The sequence below is a fragment of the Lissotriton helveticus genome, chromosome 8 (genome assembly GCF_964261635.1).
Source record: "Lissotriton helveticus chromosome 8, aLisHel1.1, whole genome shotgun sequence".
Taxonomy (NCBI): Eukaryota; Metazoa; Chordata; class Amphibia; order Caudata; family Salamandridae; genus Lissotriton; species Lissotriton helveticus.
Window position 1 is genome coordinate 8824879 of NC_136069.1, and position 19051 is coordinate 8843929.

The 19051-nt window shown below is 46.9% G+C and overlaps 1 protein-coding gene across 1 annotated transcript in view; it reads right to left on the minus strand.

The window, feature by feature from the left end:
• Nucleotides 1-19051, minus strand: part of LOC144772212 (tryptophan--tRNA ligase, mitochondrial-like) — a 108832-nt gene that overhangs the window by 20551 nt on the left and 69230 nt on the right. The window contains exon 4 of the mRNA XM_078656356.1: nt 2237-2322. Within this exon, the coding sequence (XP_078512482.1) occupies nt 2237-2322 (86 nt within the window). The remainder of the gene's footprint in view (nt 1-2236; nt 2323-19051) is intronic.

Genomic DNA, 19051 nt, shown 5'->3' on the forward strand with positions numbered 1-19051 from the left:
GATCTAATTAGACAAGCGATATTCCTCCAGCCCCTGATAAGGCATACGGAGTTCTCTAAACAAATCAAACCTATGACAACCTGGGCAAAACCCTGCGGCCATTGTTTTGATTTCACCGAGAACTTCAGCAAAAGAATGTGCTAACGAGCAAGTCGTATGACATCCTTATTGACGTATCTATGTCCATCCTTACGTCAATCTCGGCACCTTAAAGGTATAAATATTACCGATATTGCCCTATGCAAACACACGCGGTGGTGACGAGACGGAGCAGCCATACTTGCCGAAGCCCAGAGCAGAGCAGACCCCGCTGGCGCAGCCCCGCCTTCCTGACGCGCTGAGAGAAGCTGCTTTCTCCTGCCGAGAAATCCAGCACCGGCGTTTCCGGGTAGCCCTCGCAGGCAGCCTGGAATATATAGACCAGAGACGAGAGATACCATCCCTCATTCAACCTAGATTCCAGGTACAGAACTGAATAACCCCTCACAGAGAATTCCTTAGTTATTCACTTGGCAAAAACAAACTTTACTTAAACTATAACTTTCTATTCCCGCCCACGTATTAGACTTAGGTCAGGTACACGGGGTAGGCGTATTTAGAAACACCAGTTGAGTACGTTTAGTCAAATGTATATGTGTATGTAATATATTTTATTCATTTTAAAACATCTTATGGCTTAGAAACCATATCAATGTTTTTACAGTATTATTTTATACTATTGCTTTTAATGTATGCACTTTACTTAACTATAAGTATTGCAATAATATCGATCCATTTCTCTTGTATGAGAAAAGAGACTGATCAATAAATAACACCTTTTTATTGAACACGCCCGTCTCTTCCTTTTCTCTACAATCTGATGAGACTAAGAATGCACGTACTGACTGAGTAAAATAAATTGCCTTTTGTTCACACGACTCTCGAGATACACTCTTGATTAGGGGAGAGCAAAGTTGTCATGTTCTATGGTTGTCAGAAACTAAATCCCTTCTTGTCTAATCAGGGAAGTTAAGTCCTTCCTGAACATTCGAGAAAGTTTCTAGTGAACTCTGAGCTAAGCTGGCAAACCCAAAACTTTAAGTCTAATATCGACAGTAGTAGACCTAGTTAACGTCTGGTCTGGGCCTTTACTGCTGAAGGTATTATTCCAATGCGCAGAGCCTATTGGGATGATAGGAACTACACTACAGTTTCGTGAGGAGGGGAGGTGTGTAGTAACGTGGTAGGTCCATTGCCTCTCAGGGTGCCTCTGTTCCAGTTTCCTGATTGTGCAATGCTGCGAGTGTTGCATGACTGAGCGTTTGTTCCGTGGCAGGAGAGTAGTCCGTCAAACCACCTTGTTGAGCTAACAACAGATTGTAGTGGTAGGAGTAGTAATTAAGGAGGTGTCTGGTAGTTTACAGAGACTATTCGGGTGCCTGGCTCAGGTGTGCAGAGCTTTGAGTAGGCCTCCTTGGAGGTTTCCGCTCAGCCCGGAGTCGCCCATGCAATGTCCAGAATCACATCTCAACAGTGCGGCATTAACTTCAGGAATATTTAACCTCGTGGATGCTCATGACGAGCTCAGCTCGTCAAGAGCGACGGCGCTCCGGTGCTCATGACGAGCTGAGCTGGTCATGACCGTGCCCGTTCCCTGTAACGCTCGCACGCTGGGCTGATTCCCCTGCTGTGCTGAACGTTCCATTGGAACGGGCGCGGTCATGACGAGCTCAGCTCGTCATGAGCACCGGAGCGCCGTGGCTCATGACGAGCTGACCTCGTCATGAGCACGGGGGCGATGTACGTGCCCCCCCGCTCACCCGCACAGCGGGGGAATCCCCCCAGCTGCGAAGGGGCTAGGACTCGCCGCCTCACCGGAGGCTGAAGGAGGCTGGTGAGCACGTGACAGATGTACGAGTGAGTGTGATCAGAAGTCTACTTCTGTGCACAGGTTAATAACAGTACACGGCTTCATATTTATTGTTCTAGATACATTTTTATGTTGGATTGGCATATGATACATTTAAGTCTAAAAAATATAAATCTCATGGTATATCATAGTAAATACAAATCTATATAATCAAACATGCTCCCCATCACCATGGTTGCAGCAGTGCACGCCTCCAAGACCAAGCTCTAAAGTACATCTCTAGCAGTGGGTGTTCAACAGGTGAAGGCAGTGGGGCAGGTCATGACCTACAATGCTGTCCAATCACAGCCTGACTACAACAGTGGACCCCAGGCCCCCATCTCTTACTTGTAGAGCAGGATGTCCGCGGACTGGAGCACGGGGTAGGTGAACAGGCCAACGCTGCCCTCGTTCTTCTGTGTCTGGTTCTTCACCTGTCAGACGAGGGAAAAAAGCAAGGAAAGCTCAAGAATTCATGCAGGATTTCATGGATAGGTGAGAAGTTATTCTGGGTCGATTTTGCACAGCACTTGGCATCACAGCCCTCTAGCTACTTCGGCAAACCCGCCCTCATATACCACACTACTATCAGTTTGAAGGGCACAAGGTGTAGTCGCCCTCAACGTGTGTTTCTATCCACAGATGGGACTCGTGCTACTGCATGGAAGAGTCCATAGCATTTTATTTTAAGTCATCAAATCTGACAATTCATACCCCGCCCAATCCAAGGGCGCCACGCAGTGAAAAGGGTTTATAATTAACAAAAACAAACAAAAAAACTTAAATTAAAAAAAAAAAAAAAAAAAGAAGATGAAGACCATTTCACTAGTTTCTCTCAAGAGAACTAAACATAGCACACAGTTGCCAGAACGTTTATTTTATTTTATTTATTTTATTTTAGAGGTTTTATATAGCGCTAGCTGGACCCAGGGGTATCAGAGCGCTTTACATTTTAGAGACAAGAAGGTCAATAAGACAGGGGACATACATAGCATCAATGTATATAAACAACATATAAGTCTCCGCCTGATTGATTTCAAAGTAATACATATGGGAAATAAGCACATCAAAATGTGGAAGATGTGAATAATCAAAAATATCAAAAGGCAACAAATTGAAAAAAAAAAACAAGCGGGAGGGGCAGAGGTGAGGGGGGTTGGAGGGGATGAGGGCTGAAGGTGGACAAGGGAAGGGGGGTGCAAGGAGGAGTGAAGGTGGTAAACAGGGAGGGGGAAGTGACGAGGAGGAAGGGCGAGTAAGGCTGGAAAAAAAAGAAAAAAAAAGGGAGGGCGGATGCATCTAGGGTCGGACAGATGTGGCCAGTGGAAGAGAACAGATATGGATTAGGGTCCCTAGTATTTATTGAGGACATGTAGTTTGAGTTCTTTTTTGAAACTAGAGTAGGAAGGGTTGCAGCGAAGGTCAGTTGGAAGGGCATTCCAAATGCAAGGCGCGTTGCCGGAAAAGGATCGAGACTGGGTGGTTTTCTTTTTTAGAAGGGGGGGGATAAGAAGGAGGGTGTTAGTACTTCTCAAGGAGCGGGAGCAACCGGCTTTAGTGAGTTTGTTAGCGAGGTAGGTCGGTGTGTTTTGATGGAGAATTTTGTGTGTAATGCAGGCTGTTTTGTAAGTGGATCTACCTTCAATGGGGAGCCATTTAAGGGTTTTAAGGGCAGGGAAGATGTGGTCGAATCGCTTGCAGTCTGAGGTAAGCCTAGCTAAAAGGTGAAGCACAGATTTAAGAGGTGCTAGGTGGATCTTGGGAATTCCGGTGAGAATGGCATTGCCATAGTCGATGCGAAAAAGAACAAGGGATTGGACTGCTAGTTTGAAATCATCGATAGGGATGAAGGGCTTGATTTTGTTTAGGTGGCGGAGAGTGAAGAGGGCTCCTTTGGCAGAATTATTGATGTGTACCTTGAGTGTAAGGAGGTTGTCAAGGGAGATCCCTAGTGTTTTGACTGAGGAGGACAAAGATAAGGAGCAGTTGAGGGCATTAAGGTCAGAGATCCAATTCTGAACAGGCAGCTGGTTGTTTTTTGGGGGAAAAAGAATGATTTCAGTTTTTTTAGGGTTGAGTTTGAGGTGGTTACTGTGGAACCAGGATTGAATCTTGATGAGTGTTGTTGAGGTGAAGGATGTCAGCATGAGTTTTAATCTTATAACAGAGTTGGGTGTCGTCAGCATAGAGATGGTAGTTGATCCCGGCTTGTTTAAGAACGAGTGTGAGGGGTTCCATGAAAAGGTTAAAGAGAGAGGGAGAGAGGATGGATCCTTGCGGAACTCCTAAGGAGATGGAGGTAGGGTTAGATAGGCAATTTTGGATTTTGATTTGTTGAGAACGGTGTTGTAGGTATGAGACAAACCATTTGTGTGTCGTACCATTCAGGCCGAAACGATCTCTAAGAACATTGAGAAGAGCAGAGTCATTAACAGTATCAAACGCTGCAGAGAGATCAAGGAGGATCAGAAGGCTAGATTCACCATTGTCGAGTGAGTGGTGGATGTCGTCAATAATGTTTAGCATGGCGGTTTCAGTGCTGTATCCTTTCCTAAAGCCAGATTGGAAGGGGTCTAGTAAGTTAAAGTGTTCAATGTGTCTCTCTAGTTGGAGAAGAACACATTTTTCCAGGGCTTTAGAAAGAAGGGGAAGGTTGGAGATGGGACGAAGGTTATTGAGGTCGTTTGGGTCTGCCAAAGGATTTTTGATAATGGGGTGATTTGGCCTAGTTGCAATGAAGTGGGGACGCAGCCGGTGGCAAGGGAGCTGTTGATAATAGAGGTCCAGGAAGGGGTGATGATGTGTTTTAGGTTTTGGACAAGTTTGGAGGGTAGAGGGTCTTTGGTGTGGGAGGAAGGCTTGAGTTTGGAAATGATGGTAAATACGTCTCTTTCAGTGACTGGCTGGAAGTTAAGCCATGTGGCGTTATTTTTAGTAAGAGAGTTAGGATGATTGGAGTCAAGGAAAATGGAGGGCAATGGGGATTGAGGGAGATCAGAGTTTTGATGGGCAGTAGTAGGTGTAGGGGGAGTTATGAAGGAGGGTGGGATATTAAGAGAGATGTTCGGGTTAGTGGTAGGGATCGCAGTAGAGAGGAAGGATTGCTCAATAAGTTTAATTTTGTCTGAAAAAAAGAGAGCTATTTCTTTACATCTAGTCGTCGAGGCCAGTGGGACAGGGGGAGCAGAAGCAGATTGATTGCGCACAATGTTGAATAGTTCTCTTGGCCTATTTTGAGCTCGATCTAGTTGTGACCTGAAGAAGGACGTTTTTTGTCTAAAGATGTGTTTTTTGTAGGACGATCTAGCAAGTCTGAGGCGGGTCAGGTTAGAAGGAGAGGGGTGCGGTCTCCATAATCTTTCAGTTAATCTGAGTCTTCGTCTTTCATTATTTAGGTCTGTGTTAAACCATGATTTAGAGGGGATATTTCTTTGTTTTTTGAGTTTGAGAGGGGCTAGAAGGTCAAGGGTAGCAGTGACAGCTTTGTTATATATAGTTCGGTTAGTTCATTCGTGTTAAGGGAGGGAGGGATAGCGAGAAGCTGGGCATGAAGTTTGGATTCAAGTAAGTCGGGAGGAATGTGATTGAGATTTCTGATCAGTTTCATGGGTTTAATAGTTTTGGAAGGAGGGGGGGGGGGCAGAGGTGGTTATGGAGAACAGGATAAGGTGATGGTCGGACCAGTTAATGGGAATGATGTTAGATAGGAGGGCTAGATCTTTGCTGGTAATGATAGCATCAAGGGTGGCTCCTTTGGAATGGGTTGGTGATTGACAGATTTGTTTGAGGTCATTAATTTCGAGAAGGTCAGAGAGGAGGGAGATTAAGGGATCTTTGGTATCATTCCAATGGAGGTTAAAGTCTCCCAGGAAGATGTTTTTAGATTTGGAAATTGAGGATTGGGTAAGAAGGTTCGATAGTGTTTACAGCAGACACCACAAACTAGGCACACATCTCAAATCAACTCTCAATGCTGTAGCTTGAAAGGTTTTGAGAGTTTTTCAAGACGCGTTTTAATGTTTATTTACCTCAGGTGCATTATCATCAATGTTGCATGTGGGTTTTTACTTTATTTGCTGACAATTTCAATTCAATCAAAAAAATGTTATTTCGTTCGATAGACCATAAAAGTGCATGTGCAATAAAATAACAGTTCATTAAAAACAAATCATAGCAGCACCGCCTCAGGACCCAGAGTTCTAGTTTATAATTACAGTCACATGTGCTGGCACCCCATTAAATAGACAATAATATATACAAATAGAAGCATCAATAAAACACGTATATTACATGTTGCAAACACTAAAAAACGCTCTAAAAACCATGGTTGATAAAAATAGGTGAGAATGGGACAGGTCCAGTTATACAATACAAAATGATCGGCTTGGTCCTATGGGATAATATTAAAAAACTTTCACATACACACCCACATGGAAAACAGAAAGCGCGACACCGCAAATACAATGGGGGGTTTGGGGGTTGTATTTCAGCAGCCCAAATGCTTCTACGCAGTGCTGTGTCCCCACATTTCAGCATAGCTGGATCAAGCAGCAATGTCTAGCTTTCCTAGAACCAGGAATGAATGTGCAGTTGTGACTGCTCTGCAGTACTGCAGGCCGGACAGCACAAGAGGTTGAGCCTGCCCATTTGTTGGAGAAGGCGCGCAGCGGGAAGACCCCATGCCTAAATTGCAAGTATAGTTTCCTCGCTAGAGTGGGTTGGATGTCACCCAGGGCAGGTTCTAAACCATACAAGTCTTTAATTCACAGGAACACTGCAGTGAGTTTCACTTCTCTGAACATATTACAAGTCCTAGAAATCAAAGCACTTGGCCCAAAATAGATACTGAGGTCTATCATAAGATACCATCTTACTACAGGGGGCTTCTTGCTCCTCGCTGTGGTTTGAGCTTGAGCACACTTGGGCATCCGTCAACTACTGGAGTGGAAGATCTCATTGTACTTACGCGTAATTAGTGGAAGTCGCAGAGGCGGTGCAGAAAGGACCAAAGATGCATCACGCCTGTCGGGAGTTGAAAACTCTACACGGTACAGCTAGATCTGCAGGTGGAGTAACTTAGAGTTTCACACACTGCAGATGAACACTTTGCTGCATAACTCATTGGGTAAAGTAAATGAGCCAGACAACAGCAACTTCAAATTTACTAGAAGCAGTGATCAAGTTTTGGGCTAATCAGATACAGCGAACAAAGTAAAAATGTCCCCATTCATTGGATCAGGGTTTGACTTTTAGCCTCTCCAGCCCTCAACTGCAAAGCATCAAGGGAGGCTGACATAGTCGCCTAAAATACCACCCTCAGTTTGCATCACATTCTGTCCCTAGGGATAATAAAGACAATTTTAGAAGCCAACAATGATATAAGTATTATCTGTTCTCTCTCTAATTTGCACAGCACAAAATCCGATTGTGCACTTATGAGTGGAGCGGTGTTCTTCTATGCCTCAAGATCCTATTTTTAAGGTTAAGGCAAAATCTTCACCATCTATATTCATAATAAAATGAAAAGTGAATCTCATGTAGAGCTCAGTCCGTTGAAAAACCAACCGCAGCAGAGTATTATCGCGCACTAAAGCATTAGACAGCAAATTAATAATACAAGGGGTTTCTGAGGAAATGACTTTTCCATCCGTTTGTAACACTCCTGAGCTGCACGGCTGCCAACATGATGGAGCTGCACCATTTCCAAAATATGGAACAAATGTTTCAGATCAGTCCTGGTGCTGCTTGAGAAGCTGGCATTAGATGCACAAGAAATGAAAACCTCGCAGCATGAAGTAGAAACAATGGTCCAAACTAAACTGGATGATGGAGGCCAAAAAACTAAAACGTTTAAACAATCCCAGTGAAAAGCTTGAAACAAGGACTATCAACCTTGTCAGAAACAAATAGTGGGGTTTCAAAAGGAGACTGAGGCAGCCAAAATGTAACTCGAAGAATTAGACAATCCCTCCCGCAGATCGAATTTAAGGATGGTGGGGGCTCCAGAGAAAAATGGAGCAAAACTCTAACATGGTAGAAGTATTAACAGAGCTAATTTTCAAACACACACTGAGATGTTGAATGATTAATCCATATATTGCAAGAGCTCAGAGTCCATTTCTCTCTCCTTAGGAGGGCGATAGGCCACAAATCCATTTGGTTTATTTTTGGGATTTTAGCATAAAAAAAAAAAGGATTTTGCTAAAGCCATTAAATAAAAATCTATTGAAGTTAATAATGGGGCGTGGCCAGGCGGTCCAACATGGCGGAGGCGCCTTAGCGAGGCTCACGTAGCCTACATAAATCCTGAAATAATCCTCTCTCATCCGTGCATCCCAACACAATATTTGGGCTCGGTGGAGACCGGATAAACCCAGCAGATGTTTATCGCGGGGTCTGGTGGCCGAGAAGTTGCTGATCGGCAACCATAGTGTGGCAGGGGTAGCTGGTGGCCCGGCGAGGCAAGATCCCCTGCGGGAGGAGATGAGCTATCCGCCTACCTGGACACCAGCCTGGCAGGGGTGCCCGCGCCCAGTGATGTGAGACTGCTGAGGGAGGCTGCTGGGGTGTGGAGGCCGTGTCCCTCAAGACTATCTATCCAGAAGCAAGGCGGCCGAATCGTACCGCGGCGTGGGCTGCATAGGACATCTAGGCCGTCCACGGGGTGATCGGCGCATCCGAGCCCCGTGGGTCTGAGCCGTGCGCGGCGACGGCGCAGACAGCCTCCAAAGCAGCGCAGGACCGCCACGAAAGTTTGCACCCTGCTGGATGGGGTCAGCAACGTTGAGTAGAGGCGCCGCAGCTCCAGTGTTTACAGCAGGCCCTGGGAGCAGGTCGGCGGTCACTCCGGGACGCGACTTACATAACTGGACTCGTACTGGATTGGAGCCTCTGGGAGGTGCACTTACCCAGGATATTGTGTGGGGGTGGGAGCCTTTTAAATCCGGTTGCCATGAGCGGGGCTAGCCGTTGAGGCCTCAGTGGCCCAATCGAGCAGCGGTGTGCATGCCCCCCCACACTCCCAGGATCGAGGGTATCCTTGGAGCTGCCAAGTGGATTCTTTGCAGAGCGTCCAGCCTTGTTCGCACCAGCGGACCTGCAGTCTATAAAAATACTCAATTGGGGCCTGATTGGTGGCGGATTGAGACTCCTTGACATCCTCTCTCTCCTTGGCTCCCTCACTTCTTAGGGATTGGAGAGTGAGCAGTGGGCTAGGGCTTCCCCCTTTGCTCCCTGACCGACCTTGGAGCTCCTAGCTGGATGGTGCGAGTTGGCACCTGCTGGGGGCTCCCACCAATATCCCGCAGCGGCCCTCGTTGGCATATGGGTCTGGCGGTGTAGATCTGCTCTCATTAGCAGACAGGGGGGCGCCCACCTCACAGAAGCAGTTGAATTAGACTCAATGCAGCTTATGGGCGTGGTGTTCTCCCCTGGCTGCCCCCCCTTTAGGCCCAACCAGAAGAGCCACCCAGCGTCATCGAGCGGCTATAAATGCATAGCGTGTGGACATAATTGGATCGCGCCCAGACAGCCTCGCATCACACATAATGGCCAAGGAAAAGCCACCGGGTACGTCCTCCAAGCAAAGTACAACAGACAAGTATACTCGTGCAGTGGCCCGGCGCAGGGAGAACAAGAGGTGGCCGTGCCAGACAATTTGACGCTGCTGGCAGGGATTACACAATCCCGGGAGACATTCAAGGCCAAGCTCGGCGACGTGGGCTCGGGCGTAATGCTGCTCTGGCAACATCTTAGAAACGTGGTACGATGCAGCGCTGAATCGGAGTCCAGGATTTCGACAGTGGAGGACACGGGAAATACACTGCAAAAATAAGTATCCGCCCTAGAGACACTCACAAATGGCCTGGCGACGCGGGTGGAAGATGCGGAGGGGCACGCCCGCAGAAACAATCTTCGCTTCCTCAGATTCCCCGAGGGCTGTCAGGGCGGCAGTGTGAAAGACTTCCTTAAAAAGTGGCTCAAAGAATGGCTCCCACCTGGTGTAGTTTCTCCATGCTTTGTAATCAAACACGCACATCGGGCGCTGATGTAGAAGCCGCCGCTGGGTGCCCGCCCCAGACCAATAATTGCGAGGCTTCTTAATTATAAAGACAGACGTTATTTTTCAGCAACCTAGACTAACAAAATTGCTTACATTTTCCCCCCAACAAATTATGATTTTTCCACACTATACCAAGTTAGTACAGCAGCGCCGACAATCCTCTCTGGAGGCTAAGGCTTGTCTTCCCGGTGTACAAATCCAATACTCCTTGTTGTTTCCGGCCCGCCTACGGGTGGTCTATCAGTCACGAACACACTTCTTTGAGAAGCCAGAGGAGGTATTCCAATGAACAGACAAAGTTGTTAAGCTTAAGCCCCATACTCCACCCAGACTGGACTCCCGATTCTTCATCCGGGGGGCCGGGGAGTGCATTCCCCGGGGCTGTTGGCAAGCAGCGCCGCTGATCGCGCTCCAAGAAGAGATCCAAAACCCACAGCAAGTCCCATAGGAGACAGATGGACGATCAACCAGATTGTACATATGCACCTCTGTCCTTTAACTGCAAGATGCGCAGAGGTCACCTATTGGGGCTCCATTGGTTGAATGCTGCGTCTACTCCCCGTTGGGGACACATCAAGCCACAATAGATACTTCAATGTTTCTGAGGTATTGGGGAGGGGGGGGGATTAGGAGGGTTAATGGGAAGTTCTTTTTTGTCATTAGTGCCATAACCAGATATTACACAAGGGGTCTTTGGGCCGACCAGGTCACCCAACTACGTACGCTCACTCACATACCCCAATGCCTGACATGACATCTAATTTGATGAGATCCCGAAACCACGGATCATCAGTTGGAATACTCAGGGTCTCCTCGACAAGGTTAAATGGGGGGCCGTACTTTGAAATTCCAAGCGCTACTGAGCAGAAATCCAACTCTTGCAGGAGACCCACTTATTGGGCACTAAAACACCATGCCTAGCAAGATTTGGATATGCTCAAGTCTTCCATTAGAGGTTCACTAGGGGCTCTAGGGGTGTAGCGATCCTTATTCACCACAGCGTTCCTTTCGCCCACTCAAAGACATGGTCTGACCCACTGGGTAGATTATAATAATTACCAGAACACTATATGGTGAACCCCTTATCCTAGGAAGTGTATATGCCCCTCTACCTCTCGCGTGGAATCTCATAGAGCGCTTGATGACGCTCTGGACAGAGATCCCACCTGACCTGACAATAATAGGGGGTTGGGTGGGGAAAGGGGGGACTTGAACGATGAGATAAGCCCGGTAGATGACAGATGGCGCAGCGAGGGGAGATTGAGTGCAGTAAGCAAATCAAAATGATTGCCCTTGATTCAGGGGGTGGGGTGGGTGAACTCATGGAGGACGATGCATCGCAGAGACCATGAATACACATACTTCTCGGGAGTGCATGAGTCATTCTACCGCATTGACTACATATTCGTGTCCGCACTCAACACTCAAGACTACAATCCACCGACATACTGTCCCGGGGCCTATCTGATCATGCGCCAGTATCTCTACAAATACGTCTAGATCCTAGCCGCTCCCCGTACCGCTGGCACCTCTCGCCGTGGCTGCTGCAGGATGAGCAATATAGGTTACACATGCATACATCCATAAGACTATTTCTCACTTAACACAGGCACGGTTGAATCCCCCTCAATCCTATGGGAGTTTATGGAACCCACACTTCGAGGAGCCAATGTCGCTTTCTTCGCAGCAATCATTGGCAGCGCTGCAAGAAGCTATTACAGACCGAAGCCCAGCTGATCAACTTAGAGCGCAGGGGCATGGGGGAGGACGGAGGCGCCGCACGTAGGCAGCTGCTTAGCACACAGTAAACATACGCCAGTGAGCTGCTGGAAGAGGCTAGACTTTACTGGCTCGCATCTCAAAGTCGGATCTATCAGTAGGTCGATAAGTCTAGAGCCCAACTCCACCGCTTGTGTCAGCAGACACTTCCACCACAGACCCTCCCAGGTATACGTGGCCCAAGGAGACGATACTCACTGACCAAAGGCAAATTGCAGCTAGCTTTGCCACATATTTAAAAAACTTATATACCCCCTGGGAGACTTTACCTGCAAATACTATTCACAAGTTCATTTGCAGACCTTCCTCCGCGGACTCTTTCTGAAGTCGTACGCGAGGCCATCGATGCGCCCAGTGTCGGTTAAGGAGCTGCTGACAGCATTATCGGATATGAACTTAGGCGAGGCACCGGGCCCAAATGGCTTCCCCTGTGAATTCTTCAAACACTATCACTCACAACTGATGGAGCCATATCTCGCGGTCCTTGCCGCAGCGGTGGATGTTGGTTGTCTCCCACAGGATTGGAGACACGCGGAGATAGTTGTGTTCTTGAAGCCATGCTGGCCACCGGACCTTTATTCGTCATACCGCGCGATTTCCCTTCTTAACGTCGAAGCCAATCTCCTGGCTAAGGTAATCGCTAATTGCTTGGTCCCGCATATCACGGGCCTATTTCACCCTGATCAGGCCGGTTTCATCCCTAATAGGGCAACACAGCATAATATTCGCTGTGTACACAACGCCATCGCCGCCATTAACTGACTTGGGGAACAAGCTGCACTCCTTCTTGCCGATATCGATAGGGCCTTTGATTCGCTTAGTTGGACCTATCTTTTCGCAGTGCTCAGTCGACTGAGTATTGGCCCACATTTATTAACATTAATACGTCTTTTATATACAGACATCACAGCATCGGTCCGAGTGGCCGACTCCACATCTGGCAACTTCACAATAGGGTAGGGCACTCGTCAAGGATGCCCCCTTTCCCCATATTTATTCACGCTGGCAATGGAGCCTCTGGTGGCCCAGATCCACGGCTTTGAATGGTCTCGGGAGGTTGCGGACCACATAGCGCTCTATGCAGATGACATTGTTTTTTCTCGCGAAACCCAATAGAAAGGGCCCACGCCTGCTCAGAATTATGCAAATCTTTGGCAAGAACTCATGCCTATACACAAACCGGGGTAAATCCTATTTGTGGCCCCTGCGTGGAGATCAGTTGGGCGGATGGTCGCGGGAAGGGCAGTGGTTCCAGACAGCTTCAAATATTTAGGCATGTTCCTCTCGGCTTTCTCAGCTATCTCCTGGGACAGAAATTTGGCTCCACTGTGGACACAGAAGACCAGGTTTGTTCGTGGTCGCACTACCCACTATCTCTATTTGGCAGATCTTCTATAACGATCTCACTGCTCCATCTTTTGTACCAGCTTCAGAACCATCCATACCAGATACAGCCCTCTTGGTTCACGCAATTAAATGCAATCTTCGCCCGGTTCCTCTTGGAGGGAAAGAGAGGGGGGGGCGGGGGAGGATGGGGGGAGCGGAACGCCACGAGTGGCCTGGAGTACCTGCTTCCAGTGCACAAACTGCAGAGGCATTGCCACTCCAGAGATTCAGGCCTATCATGCGGCGTCACATCTTCTTATCCTTAATGACTGGTGATATGATATGGAGACGGAGACAGAGGAGACCCAGACTATGCACTTGAGAGATGGCTGATGGGAGTCGGGCCACTGCATACGGTCCTCTACTCTGGTCCGACACTCAAGGAGCTGCTGGAAACGAACACTTCGCACAATGGTATGGTGGGACAAATTGACAAAGGAAACCCCACTGTGGCATAATGGTCTGCTGCGGGTGCAGTAATCTGGATTTCAGGGATGGGAAGCTATTGGGATAGACACAATAGGTGCAGTTATGCATGGTCAGAACGTAAAGTTCTTTCAGGAACTCCAGACAGAATATGCCATGCCCCACTTGCAATTCTATAGGTATCTCCAATTCAGTTATGCCTTCACACCAGGGCGCAGGGTCAAGACTGATTTGCATATGGTTGGGTCCAAACTGGATTGGCGTGGAGAGCAATAAAAACGATGGATTTAGGCCCAGATCTCCGTACTAGGGTTGATGTATGACATTGCTCTGCATACTGTCCATCAATCGTTCTTTTTGCATTTTCACCCCATACCTGGCATTACAAACTGACATACCTGATTTTAATCCCATAGAAGCTAAAGTCTTTGAGGGACCTGGGCGATCATAAGATTGAAAAATGTATTGCACACTTCGGAATAGCTCCACCACACTTCATAAAACTAGAGACGCGTGGCAGTTAGCTTTGGGCCCCCTGGATGAGGATGACTGGGTGGAGGCACTGGAATCACAGCGCGGTGCGGCGATAGCGGCCCGTGTGAGACTTATTCAATTCAAATATCTCCACCGGGTCTACTTCACTAGATAGAAGCTTTGGCGCGCTGGGCATGTTGCTTCCCTTTGCTGCCTGCGCTGTGGGGATGCAGAGGGTACTTTCATACATACTGTATGGCAGTATTCGGCCTAGTTAGGGTTTTGTAGAGGGGTGACCACATGCCTTTGGGAAGTCCTTGGATGGGCCATCCCACTTTAGCCACGATTGGTTATGCTCCACATTACCGAGGGACTGGGTGGCAACAGATACAAGCGCCACCTATTGTTTCTTGGCCTAACTTTGGCTAAACGTGATATTGCCAGAGCTTGGAAGGATGAATCACCGCCATCTGTGGCAATATGGAAGAAGGGTTTGGACTTTACAATGGGTCTGGAAATCCCGGTCTTCAAGGCGCAGGGATGCTCCCAATAACAACCCAGAATATGGAGGAGTTGGGCGGAGTAACAAGGGATTTAATTGGAACCTTCTCCCCCCATTGCTGCTGTTGAGGAACTGCCGGGATGATTGTCTTGGGTTACGACTCAGATGTTGACTATGTATATTTCTATATTGGACGGCTCGGACGTATGGCCCCCAGACCTACTCATTTTCTTTGAAACGAAGGGGTCAAACAGAGCACAATCCTAGCAGACATATGTACATTAACAGACTAATAGGTCTCCTAGTTATTTCACAATATATGAAGATTATCCAATAATGTCAACATTTGGACATAACAAACAGGCAAAAAAGTTCAAATTGTCATATTCTTTATTAGGAAATCCATGGGAGTAGACTTGACAAGAAACAGCCGACACGCGTTTCGTCAGTACTGCAAGTCAGTACTAAGACTTTTTCAAGGCTAAGCGAAGCGAAACAGTCACGTCGTATCTCAAATAGGAGTTTGTCCAAGTAGAAAAAGTTAAAATTCAGGAACCATAGCCAAAAGGATTCAAAGCGATCATATATCATCAAGAAGCAAAAGTCCAAAAGTTCGAAATCAGATCGTTCCAGGAAGTAACTTTCTGGTCAATGCACCAAAGGTATTCTTTATACACCTACCAAAGGACTCATCCACTCGAGTCTCGTGGCAACATGAACTCAATATATATGTTGTGAATCATACAAAATGTCTGATTGTGGTAAATAAATAAATAATACCCTATTTTTGACTAGACTTATAGCATAACAGATAGCTCAATAAATAAGAGTCAAGATTCGAGGTAGTAGGAGTTTCTGCAGGTTTATTACAGCATAAGGACAGGATCAGGACAACCTGCATAGGAACAGAGTGACAGGGCCCAGCAGGACAACTGGGGCCCAACAAGGGAAAAGAGGCCCAGCAGCTGCTGGGGCTAGGTCTGGGATGAGCGCGCTAACATTCAATAACAAAACACAGGCATATATACATAGCGCGAACACATAGCATTACATTGCAGTAGGCATAGCAGTGGGTGGAGCAGAAAGGCATGACGCGTAGCAGTCGCGAAAGATAACAGTAAAAAGAGGTGTAACTGGGCGTATACATAGACATGTGATGCAAATGTAACAGAATATGTCATGAATGGGCGGAAACATAGGAGGGGGCTACCTAAGGAGCCGGGACCTCTAACCTAATGGTGCGCGAAAACTGGCAATGACGTGTTACTAGGAGAAGCTGGGGGCTACGAACTCTGTGCTAGGAGCAGAGACTAGAGTCTGGAGGGTCGGAGCGACATGTACCTAAACCCTATCTGGTATCTAATGTTTAGGGAACATGTTGATATAAACTAGAAGTCATGAGGGGAAAAGCTAACTTGATTCTAAGACTGGACCATGCATTATTCTACATGTAGTGCGTGATGAAGAATACTAAATGACCATTAAATACAGTATTTCTCTAACGTGGAGACGAAAAGGCTAGACAATGACGGAAACTATTGATACAGTTCAGTAGCTTAGGAATGCAGAGAGGAGGACTGAACTGATAACTGGAATTATAACATACTTTTGGCAGACTCAGAGGCAGAGCCGGGCTGCACCGGGCACTGCGAGGCAGGAAGTAAGTGAAGGGTCGAGGATACAGGTGGGGGCTGTATCGCTCCTCTGCGAGGCTTTCAGGAGACAGGAGCTGAATCTGATGTCCGGGCCCTTTTGAGGCCTGGAAACGGGGACTTTATAATGGAATAACGTGCACACTGAGAAACGTGGCAACATTACTTTACATAGGCCTGATATTCGTAGTATTCACGAGGACTGGAAACTAACATACTAGAGGTGGACACAACTGGAATTGCGTCATTAATCGGACATGGGGAATAACATATGCATATTGGTCATGCACACATAACATATGATGGATGAGGCGTAGGGACACAGAACATGGCAAAATTTACTTTTCCACATTCCCTCCTTGTCACTACGTTTCCATCAGGAAACATCAATTTTCATGATACCATCTATCATTTCATACAGTACCATTTGCTCGTCTCGAATTGTCTTGGAACGGGATTTAGAACGGGGCTTGGGACTAGGAATACAAGGGGTAGCACACATGCTGCAAATCGCAGGGCCACATTGTATACAGAGGCAGCAGCTAAATATGATCGCTACTGCAATACCTAGAAAGGACAAGACTTTCCATCCCCATGCGGAAATTATATTCCAGAACCAACCGGACCATGTCCAGGTGCCTGGATCTTGATGTAACAGATGGGCAATTTTATGGAGTCTGGTTATAGCTGAATAAACAGACGGCGCGTTATTTGGAATGAAAATGCAGCAACTAGATCCGATGACTCTACAGGCCCCGCCCCTATCGGCCAGTATGACGTCAAGGACGAGACGATTTTGCAAAACGACAAATCTCATAGCAGATTGTTCTTCGGTTAGGTTACCTAGAGCAGAGGCAGTCTCATTAACTACAGCTTCAAGGGTTCTTGTTAACCTACGGATCAGTTTACTATTCTGGACAGGTCCTACAAAGAAGAAGAAACCTTTATTGAAATCTGTATACTGTTCTAGAGTAGTTTCAGTATAATCGACAATTGGGGACTCCCTTCTATGTCTAATGTGTACTAGATGTGTGTTTCTGTGATAATCAGATGGGGCTAGGAAAACAGGTGGCAGTAGGAAGGCAATATAACAGGTTCCCTCCCAATCGAGGGGCAGACGGACATATGCGGTCTGACCACAAATAAAATAAGAATGACGTGAAGCTTTGAAAACAGATTTCCCACTGTCACTATACTGGATAACAGTAGTACATTCACTATGACCTACATGTACATAACCATAACTACGGACACATAATTCGCCTTTGACTGGTAGTACTGAAATAGCAGGTAAGTCTGGAGTAGTATCAGACTGAACATTCAGGACCATGAAATTCGACGAATAATTACCTAAATTATATACTTCGTTTTCTAGATCTAAACCTGTTCTGTGGGGGAAACCTTGCTTGTCTGGAAAACATGTACTGTTAAGAAAAGACATATCTGTTGAGGATGACATTAACGTGGACCATGCTCCACACGAACCATTATGTGAGAATGGATAAGGAAACAGTGGCAGAACTCCCTTCGGTGTCTGGAAAGGGGGGAGTCGACCACACACCCAACAATTAGTGGCATTGCTGGTCTGGTGTGAATAATGTAACATACGGATAAATGTGTTGTTACGCATAGCGAGGCGGTATGAATATTCGTGAGGAGGCAGATCACTAAACGTGTGCTCTACTGTAGCATTAGTAGACATATTAGCATGAGGAACTGGAAAACACAGGAAAAGTGCGTAACTAGTGCAGGAAATCATTATGCTGAGAAATAATATGAAACTCAGAAAAACGATACATTGGAGTGAACTTCGACTGACTCTCTCACTATGGGGGTCTATTTTATACATGTCAGAAACAGTCCAACCGTTTCACCTAGGGGAGGACTTATACAATCAAACTGACTGACTTATTTTACTAGACCTGAGCTTTAACTTATACTCCTGCTGCGGAGTTTTCTCTAATAAGGGAGGGGTTGTAATAATGTCTTGTGCGGGACAGTCCTTTAAAACAATGTTCTGGCAATCTTTCGAATCCTGGAAATCCTTGGAAATGTTCTTGGAGACTGGTTTCAATCCTTTGAAAAGTTTTACATGAGAAAGGTGGACCCACCCCTTCCTGCCTTCCAACTTGACGGCAGTACGGGTGGTCAAGAGGACCTGACGTGGCTCCTTCCAACGTGGTTCCAGCGGACTTGATCTGTCAAAATTTCTGATCATCACAAGGGAGCCTGGAACGATCTCGTGCGGTGCCACCTCGGTATTGTCTGGAAATGCGGCGGCAACCTGTGAACGACATGAGTTGAGGGCAGACATCAAGGAAGCTAGGTAATCTGTCAGCATATTACATGAAACATCGGTAATACTTCGGGGTCTAGGAGTACCCCACATGTTAGGGGGGCGGCCGAATACGACCTCGTACGGGGACAGACCTGATCTGGAATGTGCGACCATGCGCATATAAAACAAAGCGACTGGCAGAGCTATTAACCAGTCCACACCTTTGTCTTTACAGACTTTTGCAATGCGGATTTTCAGAGTCTGATTATGTCTCTCTACGAGTCCGGCTGCTTCAGGATGGCGTACACAATGGAACTTCCACTGGTACCCTAACAAAAGGGAAACGTGCTTCATGAGTTCAGATGAGAATGGCTGGCCGTTATCAGAATATACGACTCTAGGGAGTCCGTATCTAGGGAAAAATTCACGAACCAACTGCTTGGCAGTGGTCGCGGCTGTGTAATCTGGGACTGGATATGCTTCTGTCCACCTGGACAAAGCGCATACAACTACAAGGACATACTTGAAACCTCGACATCGCTCCATCTGAATATAATCCATCTGGAGGACCTCAAAAGGGTGGTCAGGGGGCTGGAAACCACCT